This window comes from Schistocerca serialis, chromosome 3, assembly GCF_023864345.2.
Source record: "Schistocerca serialis cubense isolate TAMUIC-IGC-003099 chromosome 3, iqSchSeri2.2, whole genome shotgun sequence".
Classification (NCBI taxonomy): Eukaryota; Metazoa; Arthropoda; class Insecta; order Orthoptera; family Acrididae; genus Schistocerca; species Schistocerca serialis.
In genome coordinates, this window is record NC_064640.1 from 656511963 (window position 1) to 656532821 (window position 20859).

The 20859-nt window shown below is 36.8% G+C and overlaps 1 protein-coding gene across 2 annotated transcripts in view; it reads left to right on the plus strand.

Moving 5' to 3' along the window:
* Window positions 1-20289, plus strand: part of LOC126470537 (F-BAR domain only protein 2-like) — a 302833-nt gene extending 282544 nt beyond the window's left edge. For both annotated transcript variants that reach the window (XM_050098467.1, XM_050098468.1), the window contains one exon: window positions 12060-20289. In XM_050098467.1, coding sequence (XP_049954424.1) covers window positions 12060-12130 — 71 coding nt within the window. In that variant the 3' untranslated portion in view covers window positions 12131-20289. The remainder of the gene's footprint in view (window positions 1-12059) is intronic.
* The last annotated feature ends 570 nt before the right edge of the window (window positions 20290-20859 follow it).

Here is a 20859-nt window from a genome sequence, read left to right on the forward strand (position 1 = left end):
AGATGACAGTTCTGGTATATCAAATTTTATGGAAAAGGCAGCCAGAGCTGCACATAGTGTTGAAAGCCCTGGCAATATTCACAACTTCGGCTAATAATGCTTGAGCATGCACTTCACTGTTCTGTGCTAATCTGATCGCTCTAAACAAGCAGCCACCACATGTATTCTTGTTGCAAAATATTAACTTAAAAGTGAGTTAATAATTGTTAGGTACAACACTGATGCTTCAGACAGAGGGGCCAATTTTTGCACAAGATAATAGAGCTGTATCTTTGTAGATAATAAAATAGCTCGCTGTCTCTCAAGGCTCTTCATGCCACTTGTCTGTAAACGAAGTGCTAAACACTTGTTACACTTCCCAGTTCTAGTGAGCTTCATTAAATGACTGGAAAACTGAGACATGCCGAATCTGTCCGCTTTTTGTACAAGCTTGTGCTCACATCGAGCTGTTGTTTCCTGGTTGTAACACTCAGAAAAGTACCACTGTTTGCTTCTTCAACAACACCAGCTTTATTGAAGGCCTGTCAAGTGCAAATGAATCGCAGAATACAATACATCATGATTCTTCCTGAACTAAACAGGTACAAAGGCTTCTGCATGTGGAAATCTTTTGGGCATTAAAGTACTGCGGATTCACTGACGAACTCGAATGTTAATGCTGGAGAACACTGTAAGCTTGTCTGACAGGGAGGTACTTGAATACAAACTACTGTCTCGGTGCATGCACATACTATCAGCTCCCTCGTGGAAAGCATAATGTATGGTCAAACAGAGAGCAGACACAGAACCACAGTAAGGAAGTAGACATGTCTGTTTGCAAGTCAGATGTTCACAACAGGGAATAATAATTGTCCAAATCAGTGCCGTGTTGACATCAGGGAATAACATTGACCAAATAAGTGTCATGTTGACAGCAAGGAATAACATTGACAAATTGATGTCCAGAGAATAGCCAAGTACCACAAGGTCATTGTAAATAATTCCATCAGAGGCAATGTAGCACGCATCAGCGAGCTGATATAATTGAGGCTGATGTGGTCTGCTGCAGGCCTCCAATCTACTGCTTTTGCTTACTCACATGACATGGCGTCAACAGATGGATCACTCCACACCACTCCTACTGACCTTACTGGATGTACACACATTGATATTGATTGAACCAGTGATACCTTTGGTACGATTACAAGAAAACTAAACTAAAAATGTAAGTAGGAACTACACTGATATATCTAAAAATATGTGAGCCCTTATAGAATGATTAATTTTATCTTTATGAAATTGATACATATGCGGTGCTACGGAAAAGTTCCCCGAATCTAACACTAAATACAATCACATCATGTAAAATTTTTATTTTCCTTGTCGCCATCAGACTAATCCTGTTTGGATCTCAGACACTGATCGTAGAACTTTTGCCGTGATCCACCTAATGAAGTATTTCAAAGTTCTGTTTCCAACAAAACTGAAACTGAGCCAGCTAGACTCACTTCTCCTGTTGGGAAACCTGTTATGTCCTGTGTCAAGGGGAGGCGAACACAAGTTGGTAGGTCTCTCTCAGTTCATTATGGCCAGAGGATATCGGCTGGTATGTACTTTTCGATTCAAAAAGCTTTACCAACAGCCATGTACTTTGGGTTATTTTATATTATATATCAAATGCTACCAGTTTTGGCAAATCAATATTGCAATCTTCAGGTCCCAAACACTGTTTTTGTATTAACAAGCTTATCGTATGGTGCCGTAAAACTGGAACTGTAAATCTGAACTGTTACGCAACTGATTCATATGAAAGAGTCGGATTTACAGTTCCAGTTTCATGGCACCATACAATAAGCTTGTTAATATGAAAAAAGTGTTGGGGTCACCCTTTCATATAAATCAGTTGCATAACAGTTCGGATTTACGGCTCCAGATTTACGGCACCATACTATAAGTTTGTTAATACGAAAAAAAGCGTATGGGGGCCTGAAGATGGCAATCTTGAGTTGCTGAAACTGGTAGCATTTGATATATAAAATAAAATTACCCAAAATATATGGCTGTTGGTAAAGTTTTTTGAATCGTTGGTAGGGGTCTGTTGATCGTCGGCATTTCAAACGTATGGTGAATAATGGGATCTGTTAGAGAAATGGCTGCAAGGGATGGGAAGGAGTACTATGTGCACTCAGTGTATGCTTGAGGGCCTCATTCAGCATGTCGAAGAGGCTATTTTGGCAGTCATTGTGGGAATAGGTTGCAGCCAACTGCAGATTGTGGCACACATTGGAATAAACAGTGCCTGTCACCTGGGCTCAGAGATCATACTAGGATCATTCTAGTGACTAGTAGAGAACGTTGAGAACACCAGCCTTCCAATGAAGCTCATGATCTGCAGCATTGTACCCAGAACAGATTGTGGCCCCTAGTTCTGAGTAGCTCGCTGTCTCTCAAGGCTCTTCATGCCACTTGTCTGTAAACGAAGTGCTAAACACTTGTTACACTTCCCAGTTCTAGTGAGCTTCATTAAATGACTGGAAAACAGAGACACTGATGGTTCTGTCTGTTAGAAGCTGTGGTGTGACTTCTTAGGCTTCAGCCATAAGGTTGAGAACTGTAGGGTCCCCCTAAATGGGTCAGGCATGCACCACGTGTCAGAGATGACTGTGTGTGGAGTGCACACAAGATTAGATTAGGTGACTTTCCATCCCATCCAGATAACAATAGGTGTGGAAAACCCAGAAGTATCTGTTTAAGAAACCAAAAAACACATGCTGCAAGTGAGAGTATTAAAATCCTAGTAGTTAACTGCCAAAGAATTCACAACAAAATGCTAGAATTTGAACTGCTCCTAAAACCATTGAAGCTCACATGATATAGGCACAGAAAGCTGGTTAAAACCTGAAGTTGACAGTAGTGAGATTTTTGGGCAAAATTTAAGTGTATACCAAAAGGATAGGGTAATGGGAAATGGAGGAAGCATATTTTTCCCAATAGACAAGAAACTCGAACCACAGAGAGAGTAATTGAAGCTCCATGTGAGATTGTCTGACCAAGCCTAAGTATATGGAGTGGGCATAAAATTTTAAGTGGAACCATCTAATGACAATCAGACTCATCTCCTAATGTAATCAAAAACTTGTACTTGAGTTCACTAACCATTCTGCAATCATCAGAGGGATCTGAAAGTGTACAACACTCCATTATAATAATTAAAGTTTCGTTAGTGCTGGCTATGACAAGACAACTCCTGAAACATTACTGAAAATAATGTCTTCTCTGAAAACTACCTAGAACAAGTAGTTTGAAACCCTGTTCTCGATTGAAGTATGTTAGATCTAATAGGAAAAAAAAAGTGACATCTTTGAGGATACCCATCTCAAAATTGGTATCAATAACCATGAGGCATTTATAGCAAAAATGAACACTTAAGTATAAAGGGCACCTACAATAAGTAGAAAATTTGTGTGTTCACAAACTAGACAGAGAAGCAGTACTGTCATCTCAATGAGGAGCTTGACCCTTTTAGTACAAGATAGGAGTGTGCAGACAAACTATGGCTCAAATTTAAAAGAATAGTGGACTGGACACTGGATAGGTATGTATCCAGTAAAGCAGTTCATGATGGGAAGGACCCTCCAAGGTATACAGTCACTGAAAAGAAGCACTAACTACTGCATAATAGGTATGAAACAAAGTGTAGGGCAATAGATATAGAGATGCTGAATGAAGCTCATTAGGCTGTCGAGAGAGAAATGCATGAAGCCTTTGGTTACTACTGTAGCAGAATGTCATTGAAATGCCTTTCCCAAAACCCAAAGAAATTCTGAGTGTATGTAAAGGCTGTTAATAGCACAATAGTTTGTGTCCACACACTCACAAATGAGACAGGAATTAAAACTGAGGGTAGCAAAGCAAAAGCAGAAATGCTTAGTTCCATTTTCAGATTTTTCTTTCTAGAGGAAAACCCAGGACTATTGCTTAGTTTAATTCTCACACCACTGAAGAGGCAAGTGAAGTCGATATTTGTGTTAGTGGCATTGAGAAACAGCTGAAATTTCTAAAATTGAACAAAGCCCAAGGGCACAAAGGGATCCCTCTCAGATTCTATACCCAGTTTGTGGCTGAACTGGCCCCTCTTAGTCAGTCAGTCAGTTAGTTGGTTAGATGTTCCTTGAATAACTTGCACAGCAAATCATAATGATGTGGACTGAATGATTTCACATTCTGATCACAAATTTATTTGTAAATATGGCTACATGCTGAACAGTTAAAAGTTCTGTGGTTTATTGGTATCATCATCATCATCAAATATGTATTAGTAATTTGTACCCACACTTGTCAATAATAGAAATTCTTCTATAGGACGGGAATATTTGTCAAGGAAAAACTTTTTCAGTTTGTTTTCAAATTTTACTTTGCTGTCTGTCAGACATTTTATATCATAGCGTAAATGATCAGAAATATTTGGCTTAATGAATGTCACTTGTACTTCTGGTATTGTAATTATATATAATCATTGTTCCTTTTGAACTGTAGTGGATTATTTACAACAAACTTCAGAGGGAGTAAATACACTGTGAAGCAGTAGTTGGAATGCCCAACACCTTAAATAGATGCCTACAAGAGACTATAGGAGAGCACCACATATTATTCTTGCAGCACGTTTTTCACAATGAAGACTTTCTTTCTTAAAGAAGAGTTACTCCAGAACATTATTCCCTGTGACATTGTTGAATGAAAATATGCAAAATATGTCAACTTACTGATTTCTCTCTCCCAAAGATTTGCAATGATTCTAAGTGTAACTGTGGTTGAATGAAGTTGTTTTAGAAGTTCCAAAATGTTCTTTTTCCAGTTTAAATTCTCATCAGTATAGACACCTAAGAATTTCAAAGTTTCCACACTATTTATTATTTTCCCACCACGTGTTACGCTTATCATTGGTGTAGTGCCCCTAGATGTGTAGAACTGAATATGTTGTGTCTTTTTAAAATTGAGGGTGAGACCATTCACAGAAAACCTTGGTTACCATTTATTGTATTTCTCTCTGTAGGCTTGTATTGATTACAATACTAGTGTCACCTGCAAAAAGAAATAAGTCTGCTTGTTGTATAATAGATGAAAGATGGTTTACATATATGAAAAGCAACAGTGGCCTAAAACCTGTTAACTAAATGTCGTAGAACTCTGAAACAGAAAACTGTGGCAAGTGGTTGGAAGTAAGCATGTCACAGCCATCTACAAGAGGGGTAGCAGAAGTGACCCACAAAACTACCATCCAATGTCCTTGGCATCAGTTTGTTATAGAACCGTAGAACATATTCTGAACTCAAACATAATGAGCCATCTGGAACAGAACGACCTCCTCCATACCTACTATAAGGGGCGATCAGACAAGAAATGAGCTGGAGGCATAATTACAGAAACCAGTATCTGTATGTTAGAAGTATTGACCCTGGATGTTGAGACACTTGTCCCACTGTGACACAAGGCAGTGAATAGCTGTCTCATAAAATTCCTGGGGCTGTGATGTTAACCAGTTCCACACGTACAGTTGGATGTCTTCATCTGAGGTGAATCATTTGCCCCCTCATAGCCTTTTTAAGGGAACCAAAAATGGCATAATCGCAGGGGGGGGGGAGGTCTGGACTGTATGGAGGGTGGCCAAGAACCTCCCATTTGAATTTCTGTAGGAGTGCCATGACACTGTTGCCCATATGAGGCTTTGCATTGACCTGGAGCAGAATGACCCCTCAGATGAGATTGCCTGGTCATTTTGATTTGATCGCTTGGCGAAAGGTGATCAAGATTTGTATCACTGGACATTCACTGCTGTCCCGTGCTGTAGGAAGTGATCAGAAGGGGGCCATCTTGGTCAAAGAAGAACATTAGCATAACCTTCCCTTCACTCAGGTGGATGGCCTTGGCTTTTTTTGGGTGGTGGTTACCCTGGATGTTTCCACTGGATACTTTGTCGTAGTGACTCTGGTTCGAAGTGATGACACCATGACTCATCTCCAGCCATCACTCGTGTCAGGAATGCATTCCCTTTCCGAGCATAGCACTGCAAATGAGCAAGACAGTAGGCCATTTGACACTCTTCCTGGTATGGTTGAAGACTGTGGGGCACTCATTGGGTACACACTTTGTGCATTTGCAGTTGGTCCTTCATGATGGTATGAACACTTCTGACACTCAGTCTGACCACGGCGACTATGGCTTTCACTGTCACGCGGCGGTCCTGGGTTATGAGCTGGATGGTGTCATCAGTAATGCAAATGAAATGCGGTGCTCCAGGCTGTGCATTATCGGCTAAAGACACCCGTCCTTCCCTGAAGCGCTTGTACCATGCCTTGACTCTTGCAAGGAACATGCAGTGTTCACCGTACACTTGTGACATTTGTTGATGAATGTCTGTTCCTCCTCCTCCTTCTGATGTCAGAAAACGGAACACCACCTTGTTGCTCTTCTGTTGATGCCTCCATGTCATGGTTTGCAATGCGGCTGGCAGCATTGGACAATTGATGCATGTTGCTGCTAGCTCTGTATAGTCATGTGATGTGCACACGTGTCCTCTAGCGATGGGCTGTGAACTTCCACGCTCCGGTCGGAACCACACCTCATTATGCACGCCATGATATAACCCTCCTGTCACCGGTTTGCGCATTCCAGACTCCGGTTCGTTTCTTTTTGAACGCCCCTTATAATACGGATTCTGAAAACATTGATTATATGAAACCCAACTCACACTCTTCTCACATAACATATTGAAAGCTTTGGATGTAAGCAGTCAGATAGATGCAATATTTCTTGATTTCTGCAAACCATGTGACTCATTGCGAAATGTGTGCTTATTATCAAAAGTACGATCGTATGAGGTATCAAGTGAAATTTGTGACTGGGTAGAGGAGCTTTTGGTAGGGAGGATGGAGCAAGTTACCTTGGATGTAGAGCCATTGACAGATCTAGAAGGAACTTTGTGTGTGCCACAATGAAGTTTGTTGGGTCTGTTGCTGTTGAATATTAATGGTGTTGACGTTGTGGGCAGTATTAATAGTAACCTGAAACTTTTTGCAGTTGATGCAGTTAGCTGAAATGAAGTGCAATCTGAAAGAAGCTGTACAGATATTCAGTCCAACCTTGGTAAGATTTCAAAGTGGTGCACAGATTGGCAACTTGCATGACATGTTTGGAAATGTAAAACTACACACTTCTCAAAAAAAAGTGTGGGTAAAACTGGTAGCAGACTTAGGTTTATCGGTACAGTATAAGGGAAATGCAGCCAGTCCACAAAGAAGCTTGCTTTCAAATCACTTGTGTGAGCTACCCTAGAACATTGCTCAGGTGTGTGGGATACGTACCAAATAGGACTAATAGGGGTTACTGAACATATACGGAGAATGGTCCAGGTTTGTTTGACTGGCGGCAGAGTGTGACAGAGATGTTGAAACAACAACTGACACATTCTTGAAGATAAACATAACTCCCCTGCTAAAGCCTACTGATAAGGTTTCAGGAACCAGCTTTAAATTATGATTCAAGGAATATGCTACAACCTCACACATTTTGCCCCCATAGGGGTTGTGAGGATGAGATTAGATTAATTACAGCATACACAGAGGCATTTAATCAGTGATTTTTCCTGTGCTCCATATGTGAATGGAATGGGGAAAGCCCTAATAACTGGTAAAATGGAACGTACCCTCTGCCGTTCTCTACACAGTGGTTTGCAGAGTATGGATACAGATGAAGATGGAATGTGAGGTGTCTGCATCAGATACAAAAGTTTTGGTGCTCTTCATGCTGTTAAAATTTCAAGGCTGTGTCATTCTCCAATTTTGTGCTACAGAATGTCAAAACATGGGAAATATCAACCACAATGATGTTCCACCCATTCTGTGACTGCAGTAGTTCTGGGAACAAACGAAGTATACTGAGTTCTCTTTAGTACTTCTCTGGGGAAGTTATGGGTTATCAACCCTATTCCTCTGCAGTAGTTACTTGAGAGTATGCTAGGTGAGTTGAATACATAATAATACCATAAAAAAATTTATACATCAAATTTGTACTTACTTTGATGTTATGCTGCTAAATATTATAATCTCTTTTCTTTATTATTGTTTTATTAGAAACAGCAGGTGTTCTTGAACTAGAAAAAGTTTTTATTGTTTTCAAGACTCCCTGGATATGGTTTAAACCATGAGCTTGAAAATACTAATGACAAAAATTTGCAAACAGTTGTTGTATTTAATGTTGATAGTTTTTTGTTATTTTTAGTGCTTAAATTCTATATATTTGCTAACATTTTTTAAAATTTTTGTATCTTTATTTAACCTTTCGTTAGGTGAGTCACCTCGTGATGCGACTGGTCATGATGTATCTCCTGGATATGTACTACGATTTTTGTCTTTAAGTGGCAATTTCTTTGTATAAAAAAAGATTGCAGTTATCTTCATTGGTACAAATGTGACATATACAGAACTGAACATCAGGCTATGATTTTAAAATTAACTTAAATAGTTTACATAATTTAATGCAGAAGTCTAGTAAATAGCTATACAAATAGTCCTCAGTAAACCATAGATTTAAGTAAATCATTGAAATAATCAGAGTGCATCTTAGTGTCTTCATTGCTTCATACAGATAAACAATTTTTGCATGGTTTTGCAAACTAAAAAAGATGCATACCACATTTTTCGAAGATGCATACCTTTGGAGATATGAAATTTGAGGGTGCTTCCTTTTTTTTTTTTTTTCTAACTATACGTACAAGAGACAACCTCCTTTTCTGCAATTCTATCACTAATTCCAAACTAGTGAACCAATTATCCCCTGTAATGCCCCTACCAGTCTCATGTATTGGCTCAGCAAGTCTCAGAAGTACTGCTTTGACAGAATTATTATTCTGAAAGAGATCTTCTGGCAGTAGTCCACACTACAGGATGTTTGGAAATTCCTGTTAGAAACTTCTAGGACTTTTATAGGGGAGTGATTACATAATATTTTGAATAAGAAACCGGTCCATAAATGTGCCATTTCCATTGTACAAGTGTTTCAATTCAGATGGTTAACACGTCCACTTCTACCTAAGGAACTGAGTTAGGTGTGACACAGTACAGTTATTAGGTAACAATTTGAAAGGAAACATAATGCAACATCCACTTGTTACTTAACCATATTTGATTATATCAGCACTTAAACATTACATGTTTATATTATTCTGAAACAAAAAAGGACCCAGCATACTATACATACAGAACAGTACGGATGCAATACAACATCAGGTGATCATCTGACATAGTACCAATCATCTTGTCTACTCTGTTACGTACCAGAACAAGCAGCTCTTGAGACTTTTATCTTTTGCCCAGCAGATATGGATGCATTACACATCTGAACAGAAATTGTTGTAGAATGGAACCAGTACATTTCCAGACATTGGTTCCTATTCAAAATATTATGAACTCACTCCTCTCTACAAGTTCTATAAGTCTGTAATGGGGATTTCCAAACACCTGTACGACTCCATGTTGTAAGTATAGTGTAGTTTAGTGTCACACAGACAAAAGATTTTTATTCCACATTTATATGGTTTCAACTGGTGTAATCCACACCGCCATCGAAATGCTGGTAGCTGCTCATCAGTAGTGACGTTTTGACGAATGGGGTAATGTGTCTTGTAGTTATTCACAAACGAGGTGAACATTTCCCTCATGGCCACCAATTTGTCTATTTTTCTTTGTTATTGACTTGAGATGCCACGATCGAAATAAATGCATCTTGTTAGGAATCGGAAATGTTTCTCGGACATAGTCATTCTGAAAATATTGACGCCAAGATCATCTGCTGTCCAGAAGTCGTGAATATTTTGCCATTCTACAGTAAACACACCAACGGAAAAAGACTTTCATTGTGGCTATATCTGTGTGTCTGCAATCACTCTCACATTCAAAATTCCCTTCCATATCAGCTACGCACCCGCTGATATTTTCCATGGTTAGATGTATCATCACTAATGAAAAGGCTCCAGCAATCAAATTCAGTCATCATATTCTTTTCGTTTCCCACTACCCCAGGCAGTTTGGTCAGTGTATTATAGAGCCATCACTGTGTTGTTTCCCAAGGCACATGTCTCCATTTATTCCATACTTACTTGAAGTAAAATAATAGATATGTTTTTATATCATCATTACTATGTTGTTATTATCATCATCATCATCTTTTCCTTTTGTATTCGCCCAAATAATAATTTTCTTCACTTTCCTGTATTACATCTGTTTTCCCTTCATCGACTTAATGATCTGTGTCTGAGTCTACAGATATTGTTCCAGTCATGTCTTCAGGTTCAGAATCAATTTCTACAAAATGATGTTCAGTGGAGACATCATCATTGAAAAGAATGTGATGTGCCTCTTCCAGATCCTTAAGATTCTCAGAATTATACACATTACCCATTTTCAAGACTAGGAATTGTAGTAACAATGAAATGTACACTCATCTACCAGACAATAACAGAACTACTGGCTTGAGTGTGCTCTAAACAATGCTGTTGTTGCATTCAATAGTGGCAACAATGCATTACACAAGTTGGTGTGATATATCTAACTGATGCAACATGGTACACGTTTGAGGTCTGCCTCATAGCAACCACAGCATGATTGAGATAAGCTTGAAACTTCTGTGGAACAATAATAATGTGATGAAAGATGTCTGGGCCATGAAGCACTTATCTCCATTTCTCCATTTATTGCAGAAATATTGAACATAAATTAGTCCGTGTATATCACAGATACATATGCGACTAACAAAAGGTTAATTGTAACCAAGGAATTATTAGAACAGTGTACTTGTAGTATGGAAGTTACTCGAAAAGAATAGGCCACCACCTATCAGTAGATGATTTTGCAAATGCACATCATGTACTAGACATGTCCACCTGCACTTGGACCCAGATACACTCGCTTACCTGCACAATGTCGTAATAGATATTGGCAGTACCAAAATTAATACCACAATGACCAGTTCATCCTCTGACTTGAGAGTGACAATTTTGTGTAATTTCATTAAATACTAGCCACATCCATACAGTTGTTTCTACCCCCTCTGCCGCCCTCTACCCCCTCTGCCGTCCCCCCCCCCCCCCCAGCCACCCTTTCCTCCACACACTGCCGCACTCTCCCACCCCACTCTGCCACACTCTCCCGCTCCACTCTCCCCATGCCCTCTGCCGTCCCGTCCCGTCCCCCCCGCCCCCCCCCCCCCCGGTCTCTCTCTCTCTCTCTCTCTCTCTCTCTCTCTCTCTCTCTCTCTATCTCTCTCTCCACCCCCACCCCCCCCTCCCCATGCCCGCTCTTTTCTGAACTATAGGTAGAGTTCTAGTGAGTTATGGATATCTGAAATTTTAGTGTCCATGTGGAATGGAGTCTGTTGGTTAGCTACCATAGTACTGAACCTGAACTGCATTTCATGAGTTGTGTACTTATTGCATACACAATGAGGATTTCATCCACTTGCACAGCTGTTTGGCATGTGCACTATCATTTTGACAGACATGCTGTGTGTTTTAGACAGCACAGGAAGAATGCTAATGTGGGAGTGTTGATGTTTTGTGATGTTTGAAGCATGTTTGTGATGTTTGAACACATTATAACAGATTATCTGTAACTAAAACACCACCTCAGTAATGCTGCCATCTTGTAGGACAGACATGTTTAGTTCAGTAGCTGAAATATGTTTCTCAGTTGCATCTAAGAGTTTCTGTAATGTTCTGTCTGATTCTCCTTTAAAATGCTGTCATACCTAAATCCACCATCAGTGTCGATGATTATTAAGTACATGTCATCCCCCTGAAATGAACTATTTCATATGCAAAGTGACGTGAATTTATAAGATGTGGTTTATGATCTTTGATTCTGTTTTGTGAAATATGATTCTCAACAAAGTTGATGAACAATTATTTGTTTGGCAAACGTGTATGATTGCCAAGCATAAAACTAATATTTGTACAGAAGGTTATAAAATGAGAAAGTTCTAAAAATCATGTGTCTTCTTGCTGAAATTTATTTTGGTACCTGTTTCAGGCAAGTATATATGTGATGGTGACCCTGACCCAAGGAATAGGTATGCAACTCCACCAGGATCAGAATGCTAGCAGCTGTGCTGTTTCTTGGAAACTCATAAGTTCCATACTTGTTTAGTTCCAGTGACTGTGTGTGTCAGTGAATATGGAGTGTATGTGAGAAAACCTATTGAGTGATATGAAAATTTGCAGTTGTGTATTTGAAAAAGTCAAAGTACCAAATTGACTGTTTGTAATAATCTAAGTCATACCTCAACATTTATTTTATCATAAAGAGTATTTTAAATTCATTGTAAAATGATGTGTACAATAATGCTGTTACTATGAAAGGCATTTCAGGTAAAACCTTTCAAAATACATAACTGGTCCTTATGAAATGGACTGTGATTCCTTGAGGCTAACTGAGGAAAAAAAAGAGTGAATGGATGTCATTGACGATGTGCAGTTGGGTGAATTTATACCACAGTTTAAACATTAGATAAGTTGACTCATGTATTTAAAAAGTGAAATGGCTATTTTATAAGTATTTAAATCCAAATCTGATTTTTTTAACATGTATGAAACACACTGAAAATTGTTGGCATTTTTATTCTGCCTTAATTTACATTCTTATATTTATACTAAACAATGAGAAATATTGAACAGATAGGCACTAAGGCAGCAGAACAATGCAATGCAGTTCTTTAAAATTTCTAGTATTCCGCCTATAATCAGCTCTTATCTTTGTTTTACTCTTTCTTTTTTTATGTTATTCTGTTGCTTGTGTGTATTGCAGTGCAAAGAGTATATATTTTCCTTTCTTTATTTTTTTCCTTTAGTGACAAGAAATCTCATTTAATGGTGCAAATTTTAGTGGTATACATGTAGAGACTTATTTCCTAAATCAAAATATGTTCTGGGTTATTTGTTTCATATCTGTGTCATGTTGTGTAGTTATCAGACTGAAATAATTAATTTTCAGAGAAGTGTAACTATTTGAAATGTGATATTTTTTAATCGTTATAAAGTTTAAATGTAACTTAAGATTCCTGTATAAGGTACTACACACATTTACTTCAGGTTATAAGTACATTGAAAAATTACAAACTAACAAAAAGGCTGAATGTATTGTTGAATGAGAAATAATATATATAATATCTCTCTCCACCACTCATCCTCCATCCTCCATCCTCCATCCTCCTCCTCCTCCTCCTCCTCCCCTCCCATGCTTGTCAGTTGTCAGTATTTAGATATATGGTTTGCATTTACTCTGGCTGAATACAGATGTTCACTTTCTAAATGTAATACTACAGCTGCACAGTTTTAAATTTTGTGTCTTAAGGATATCATCATATACGTTTTTGAGACAACATAACTTGATGGTATCATCAAGAAATTTCTGTCAAATACACAGGTTCCCATACCCAGCTGTATGAACTATTAAAAAGTGAATCATGCCAGTGGGAATAAATGACAGTTAAGCTTAAGTATCTTTACTAAGACAGTTTCAATCTGTGTGTCCATCACATGGGAAATCAGTTCTGTTGCATATGTTGCCTTTCAAGAACATTACCTCTTCATATGTGTAACTTTTTGATGGTTTGTAATTCTTGGTATTTATACCAATTACTGCATTAAAAATTTTTATGTAATCAAATCTGGATTGAAACAGTGCCTTAAAAAGGCAGAAAGTGTAATTATTTAATGCTAGTTCACTCTGCATTTTTTGTCCTTAAATGTATTTCATGTGTACTGTTTACTGTCAAATGTCAGTATCAGGACTGTGTAAAAGTTTGGTGCTGATTTTTCTCTGTTTGAAAATTGACAAGATGGTCTAAGCTTTTTTTCTAACTAGGAAATAGTGTAACTCCGTACCTTTTCTAAGGTTTAAGTGTAACAGTCGCCAAGAGACTAAGTGTAAAAACTGAAGTACTAGTTTGCATATAAATGGTGCCCTGCTTTCCTTGAGGAATGAAATTTTAAATATTACTTTTACTTGATAGTACAATTTTCCCAAAGTTTAGAAGTAGTACTAGTGGTAATAGTTATAGCATTATTATAAAATTTAGTTTCAGTGCATTGCTTAACTGCTTCATTGGGATTTCTCAGTATTTTGAAAATCTTTGCTACAATTGATTAGTGATCTGTGTAACTGTTTGACTAATTACATACATTATACTTTTGCTGCCTCTTTGTTGCTGTACAAAGTGGCACACTATGAAAAATTAAATAGATTCCAGGAATTTTTTAATCAGCATGAATACTGCAAAACAGTTTTTTTTAATACTAATCTCAGTCATTTGACATCTTGTAATGTGCTTATGATTTCAAATGGTTTCAAGAACATTCTCAGTTTTTCTCTCTATTTAATAGAGTATATTAGTACCCTTGTCTCTGCAACCCCTCCTTTTGGTATTCTGTTTACTGAAGCTCACAGTGTTCACACAGAATTAACAATATTATTTGGCCGAATATAGAAAATACTGAGACGTGGAATTATTCATGATATGTAAATTGTAAATTTTAACTCTATCCTTTTGTTGACCTTTCTAGCCTCACACACATTTGAAATTATGGCCTAAGAGGGATTTGTTCCATATATTTGGCATGTTTTCAGCTATTTGTTTTGATGGCATTTTACAAACATTCTTGTGAACTGATGATTTAACTAAAGACATTTTTGTCATAGAGAAGATTTATCAGACTGTGTCGAATGTGAATGCATTTCTCATGTTGCCTACACCACTGCATTGTTACAGCTTTCTTTCTGAATAGTGTTGAAACACTTTTTGATATCATTGAACAGCTCATTCCTCTAAACCGAGCGAGGTGGCGCAGTGGTTAGCACACTGGACTCGCATTCGGGAGGACGACAGTTCAATCCCGTCTCCAGCCATCCTGATTTAGGTTTTCCGTGATTTCCTTAAATCGCTTCAGGCAAATGCCGGGATGGTTCCTTTGAAAGGGCACGGCCGATTTCCTTCCCCATCCTTCCCTCACCCGAGCTTGCGCTCCGTCTCTAATGACCTCGTTGTCGACGGAACGTTAAACACTAATCTCCTCCTCCTCATTCCTCTGAGTGAGTGTTCATTGCCACCTTCAGGTAACTGCTTTGCTTTGCTTTGCTTTGCTTCTCATCGAAGCATTTTTCTTTAAATCCAAATACTGATTTATGTAGTGCAGTGCTGTTAGAATTGCTTATTTTCTTAATATAGGGATCACGTACATTGCTACAAGAATTTCTGTTCCTGTTTCCATAACACTGTCCTCATTCTGTGAAGAATATTTCTGAAAACTAACCATAAATTGTATGATGATAAATATTTCTCAATCCTTACCACTGTTCTGTTTATGATGGCAAATGAAGTTCATTTAAATTTGGTCAATTCTGTCATTAGTTAAACCTGTCCAAATTAGGTTAATATAGGGCCACTTTCTTCATTGTACCATTAATCTCAGTCCACTTCTCATGTGGGTTTCTACCTCCTCTTTTCCCAACTATCAGATCAAGTAAAAAATTGCTATTCTTCCTGTCATTCATAAGTCTTTTATCTATTTAGTGATATGAATACACATTTTGTAGAGATAAGTGGCAATTTTAATTAAAGTAATACATGAAATATGGGCAAAATGATTTTGCATGAAGGTAATAAGATTTCATTTTATGTAGAGGAAATATGGTTTGAATGTCAAAACACGGTGAATAATTTAATTACTAATGATGTTGTTGTAGAGTTGGCAACATATCTGTTAAAAGGCTTAAATTTATGCTCATCTCTGTGAAGGCTTAAATTTATGCATGTATCTGTGATGTCTTCTATCCTTACTCTCATCTGTGATATTGCTGGCATGCATTTTTGTTTCTTAGTTATGGTATAGTGTTTCTACTAATTTCTCTCATTTGCTTCTAAGCTATACTAAATTTCTTGAGTGTTAGTACAATCCTTTGACAAAAATATGCCATGTCTTTGCAGTCAGTACTGGTATCATTAAAATGTAACAGTCAGTGATGAGCTTCCACTCCAGATCAGTAAGAACCACTTTGATACCACTGGTATCACATGAGAATTTACAAATTGAGTTAATGGATGTCAGAGGCTGAACATCACATTGAATCTCCCTCTTCAGCAATCACACTGTTAAATGTTTTTGTTGAAGTTTGATTTATAATGTGAAACATAACAACAGCATGTATTCAGTGAAACCAGGAGGCCACATTTTATGAAATTCCACCGACATACAATAGTGGATAAGCTATTGATACATAATATCTCAATTGAGAATCCTCTTTCACAAGTTCAGTCATATTTAATTTTCTAAAACACAATCTCAGTATCAATATTGACTCTACAAAAAGGGGAAAAGAGAAAAGAAAAAGAACTTTATTCACATTTGAAATATACATTAAATTAAATTGTATCACTCATGTTATCATAATCTATGTTAAAATTACACAAATCAAAGTAGTAAATTTAATTTTGTTACTTTGAATTTCGTGTCCTACTGTTGTGGATGCATTTGATAAGTTGATTATGCCTCTGGATTTGCATTACATAAACTAACTTTCGCAGTTACTCAATGGGCACTTCTCTCCAGATAATTTTTCCTCATTTCCTCTCTTTGAGACTAAAAAAAAATTAATTCTAAAATTTAACACCTTGAAAGTAGTTGTTAATGAGTGTACTTGAAAACTCTGTATTTACTGTGATTGTGTGTAACAATTGTAACAGTCTGGCATTATGCCTGATATGGTCCAGTGATCTGCAAGATGCAGTGATGTTTTACTGTCTCTGGAGAGCGAGCATTGAAGCTGTTGTTGGAATCACATGCACAGATCTGAAAGGTAACATTCTAAAATAAATGCTGTTGTAGTGTAAAAAAAAAAAAATTGTGACCATTTTTCCAGTATTGATGTAATAAACAGGGAAGGTATGATAGTCCTGTTTCACTCAAAATATTCTGTATGCTTGTTACCTGCGTCTATTTTCTTCGTATATCCCAAAGTATTTGTTTTGCAAACACATTTCTTTATATGTATGGAGAGATGACAAACACTTTCTTCCATATATTTTTATTTTCAACCATGGTTAACTTAAGTGTTTGAGGAGGCAGAAAGATTTAATAAATACTCACCTTCCTCTGCAGGCCTGAAATTTGTCTGATGTCATGATGCAGGAATTGTTTAGTACTTTTGAGCTGGATACCCAGCATAAATTTTATTTTGGCCTTTGCTGTACATCATGGTTTTACTTTTCTGCTTATGATCGCGTTGTTTCATTTTCACGGAGAGATTTTCATGTATTGTCATATTTCATAGAGAGGTTCTACAGTTATTTTGTAAATTTTCAAAGCTACCTGATTCATACTCTAGAATTTCCATATTTTATAAGCTTTTTAAGCTTAATTATGTGGCAGTTATTCTAATCCTGTAATCTGTTATTGCAATAATGTGTGTCAGTCAATTTCTGTCTTTGTGATAATTTATGTACTGTCCAGTGTTTTGCATTGTAATTCTGGTTAAAAGGAGCGGTGTGGTGAAATTCCTTGAACTCCAAATCTACAGGTGATTCCAAATAGTTTTGTGCAGTCACTTACTGCACAACTAGAGACAAAATTTGCAGTGTGGTTATTTAATATGACAGATTGTGTGCTGAACTCGGATTACATTAGACAATTTATTAATGATGTCAGAATACTCCAAAAATATTATGTAGGCAGTTTTCAATATTATGCTGGATGTAGGGATAAAGTGATGAAATCTACACTGAAAATAGTTTTTCAGTGTCGGGGGCGGTCACGTTGTTGGTAGATAAATATTTTCATTGGTGTTGTAGAGAACAAAACAAAAATCTGAGTCATGAAAATGGTGCAGAAATATATATATTTCTAGTTCAACATTTCATTAACGTTTTCTGAAGCGACAGTATATTCATGTGGTGTCATGCTGATTTTGAGTGCACTGTAGTTTATTTTACAATAGCTGTGACTGAGACTGGGGATTGAAGAGAGTAGCCACATTTGGTAAAACTTTTCAGTGTTGCATAATTTTATCCTTCATCTGCCCTGAAAACATCATATACTGCATTACAAATGGACATTTCATACACGCATTTTAGAATTCTAAAGGTAAATATTTACTCATAATGATGCACAGTTGATCAGTAGTTTTTATGGCTCTGAATCATTTCTCTCTCTCTCTCTCTCTCTCTCTCTCTCTCTCTCTCTCTCTCTCTCTCTCTCTCTCTCTCTCTCTCTCTGTTTTGCAGAACACAAACAATGTAATTTTTCATTTTGAAATTAATTTAGAATTTGTGGTTTAGTCTTTCTCATTTGAGTAGTTTCAGAGCTGTGTGGTTGGGTGGGTTTGCATCTATGCATTGGTGCATCTGTGAAATAGCAAAAATATCTAATTTTGTACGTTTAAAATTATATGAAATCACATGTTCACAAGACTTCATTTGTAATATGTTACTATATACTGTGTGTTGCTTTACTTTTATTGGAATATGTGCAGTAGAAATTAGTATGGAAATCTTTTGCCACGATAATTAGACTCTAAAATAAAATGGAAAACCACTTCAAACATAAAACACAGTATTGACGGTGGCTGCAGATTCTCATGTTTGATAGTGTCAAATACTGTGTTAGTGCTGAAATAAAAGAATTAACGTGTCTAGAACTGATAATAACCAAAATTTGCCCAGTGAGTGGCAGTGTACCATCCTCAAAGTGACATTGTATGGTCCATGATGGTTCAGTGTACTCTAGAGTGCAGTGTCTATATATGCTGCAAAGCATTAAAAATTAAAGTTTAATGGACTGCTCTAAGTTCCTTTTTGTCAGTGTTGTTTGAAATCTCAAGTATATTGTCCAATGTTTGTGCCACTGTATTGTAAATGTAGTATTTGAGAACTTTTGTTATTGCTATGATATCTGTTTGTCTTTTTGACATTCTGCAATAGCTGTGTTACATAGAGCACATTAGTTTCACATAATAAGTCCTTCCCCACACACATTCACACCCCTCTCCACCCTCTCTTCCCCCAACAGACAACTTCTGTTGTTCCTTGAGTAAGCAGATTTTACAGCAAAATACCAGGTAATCATTTTGAATATATCATTCTAAGTTTGTGTGACATTAATTTGCAGCAGCAATATATTTCCTGAAATACTGTTTCTTGACTGTTGAATAACACAACTTTTTGTTTTCTTTTGTTTTCTTATTAAATTTTTGTGTCTGTAAAAGGTAAAATATATTTCCATTTATATGTAAACTTATGGTGAAGTGACGAATTTAAGAGAGATTATTGGTTACAAAATTTTGCCCTACATAAGATGATGTGTTTACTCTATACCCAAAATTGCTGAAAAATATTTTTCCCCATTGGTAGCAAATATGTTTAAACAAGAGTTGTCTGAAATTATTTCTTATACAAAATTCAAAGCACAATAGTGACACTGCTTATTTGGCCCCTGTTTTTGGATGAATTGTAAACTATATACAAACAAATCATAGTAAATTTTTTGAGTCCTGAGTAATAGCCATAATATGGACCTTGACAGTAATATAAGAAATCACCATTACCTGTTACCAAGATGGTATCATTAATTTCCCTCTGATGTTTTAGAATCAGTAGTTAAAATAGAGCTGAGATTATATTATTGTTAGAATTTAGAAAGAAATGTTTATATGTGTGTCTTTGTTAAACAATAATATTTTTATGTATGCTTTACTGTACAATACCCAGCTTTATATTATTTTGTTTTGCAGTAAAATAAAATTTTATGTAAATGTATAATATTTTACATGTGGCTTGTAATTTTTCATGCAATATTTGCACCAGTATCAGTTGTTTCTTAGGCAGTTCCTGCACTAATTACCATTATATTAACCAATCTCAAGCTTTCAAAGTTTATCATCATTTTAGCCTTACAGCTAATAAATTGTTACTCTAAATAATATAAGAATGTTATTTATTTATGCTGTGCTTCACTGTTTGAAACATGGAGCTCTTCCAGTAATACTGTACAACAGTGTTGTTACACATACAATTGATGTTATGAAACACCTGTGTCATGATTTATTTTAAAGTAATTTCCTGTATTTTGTGTCGTTACAGTGTGAAGTAGGTATCTGATGCTACCAGCATTAGTGCTTACAATCGTATGGTTTGTATGGGGTGTTCACAGAGGTTTTTAAAAATACCTCTGTCATTAAAATATTGTAATAAAGTATTTTGTACATTATTAAATCAGTGTGTCACAGCAAAATTATTTAATTACCAAAATGATTTCCACAGCCTTGAACATTTGTTTTAAATTTATTTCTTAGAATCTCTTATTTGTGTGGGCAGAAGGGAGGGACAGAAATCTTTGATATATTTTCTACTTGTAAAGATGCAGTCATTTATAAGTTTGTATTGGGCATTGCCATTAGTTCAGAATTTAATGTCTTCAGTGAAATAATTGAACATGGTTATGAGTACCTAAAACTTCCATTTTCACTGTAGCTGGTTAATACTTGTAACTTTAGGGGAGTTAAATGCTGACTGGAATTGGCTTCTTGGATGGAATTTGGTTTCTAGACCTTTGCATGGCAGTAATCAGATTCACCTTCTAAGGATAGAAAGTTGTTGTTCTTTTGTGGCTACATTACTTGATTCTTATTAGCATTTCTACACTAGCTTGTGTGACCAGAACAAAGTTCATGAAAGTATATTTGGCTCATAGCCCCCAAGTTAATCAAATGTCGACTTTTACCGGAGGGTACATAAAGTCCACACATTATCTATGTAGAAACCTGAGGTGCATGACCTCTATAG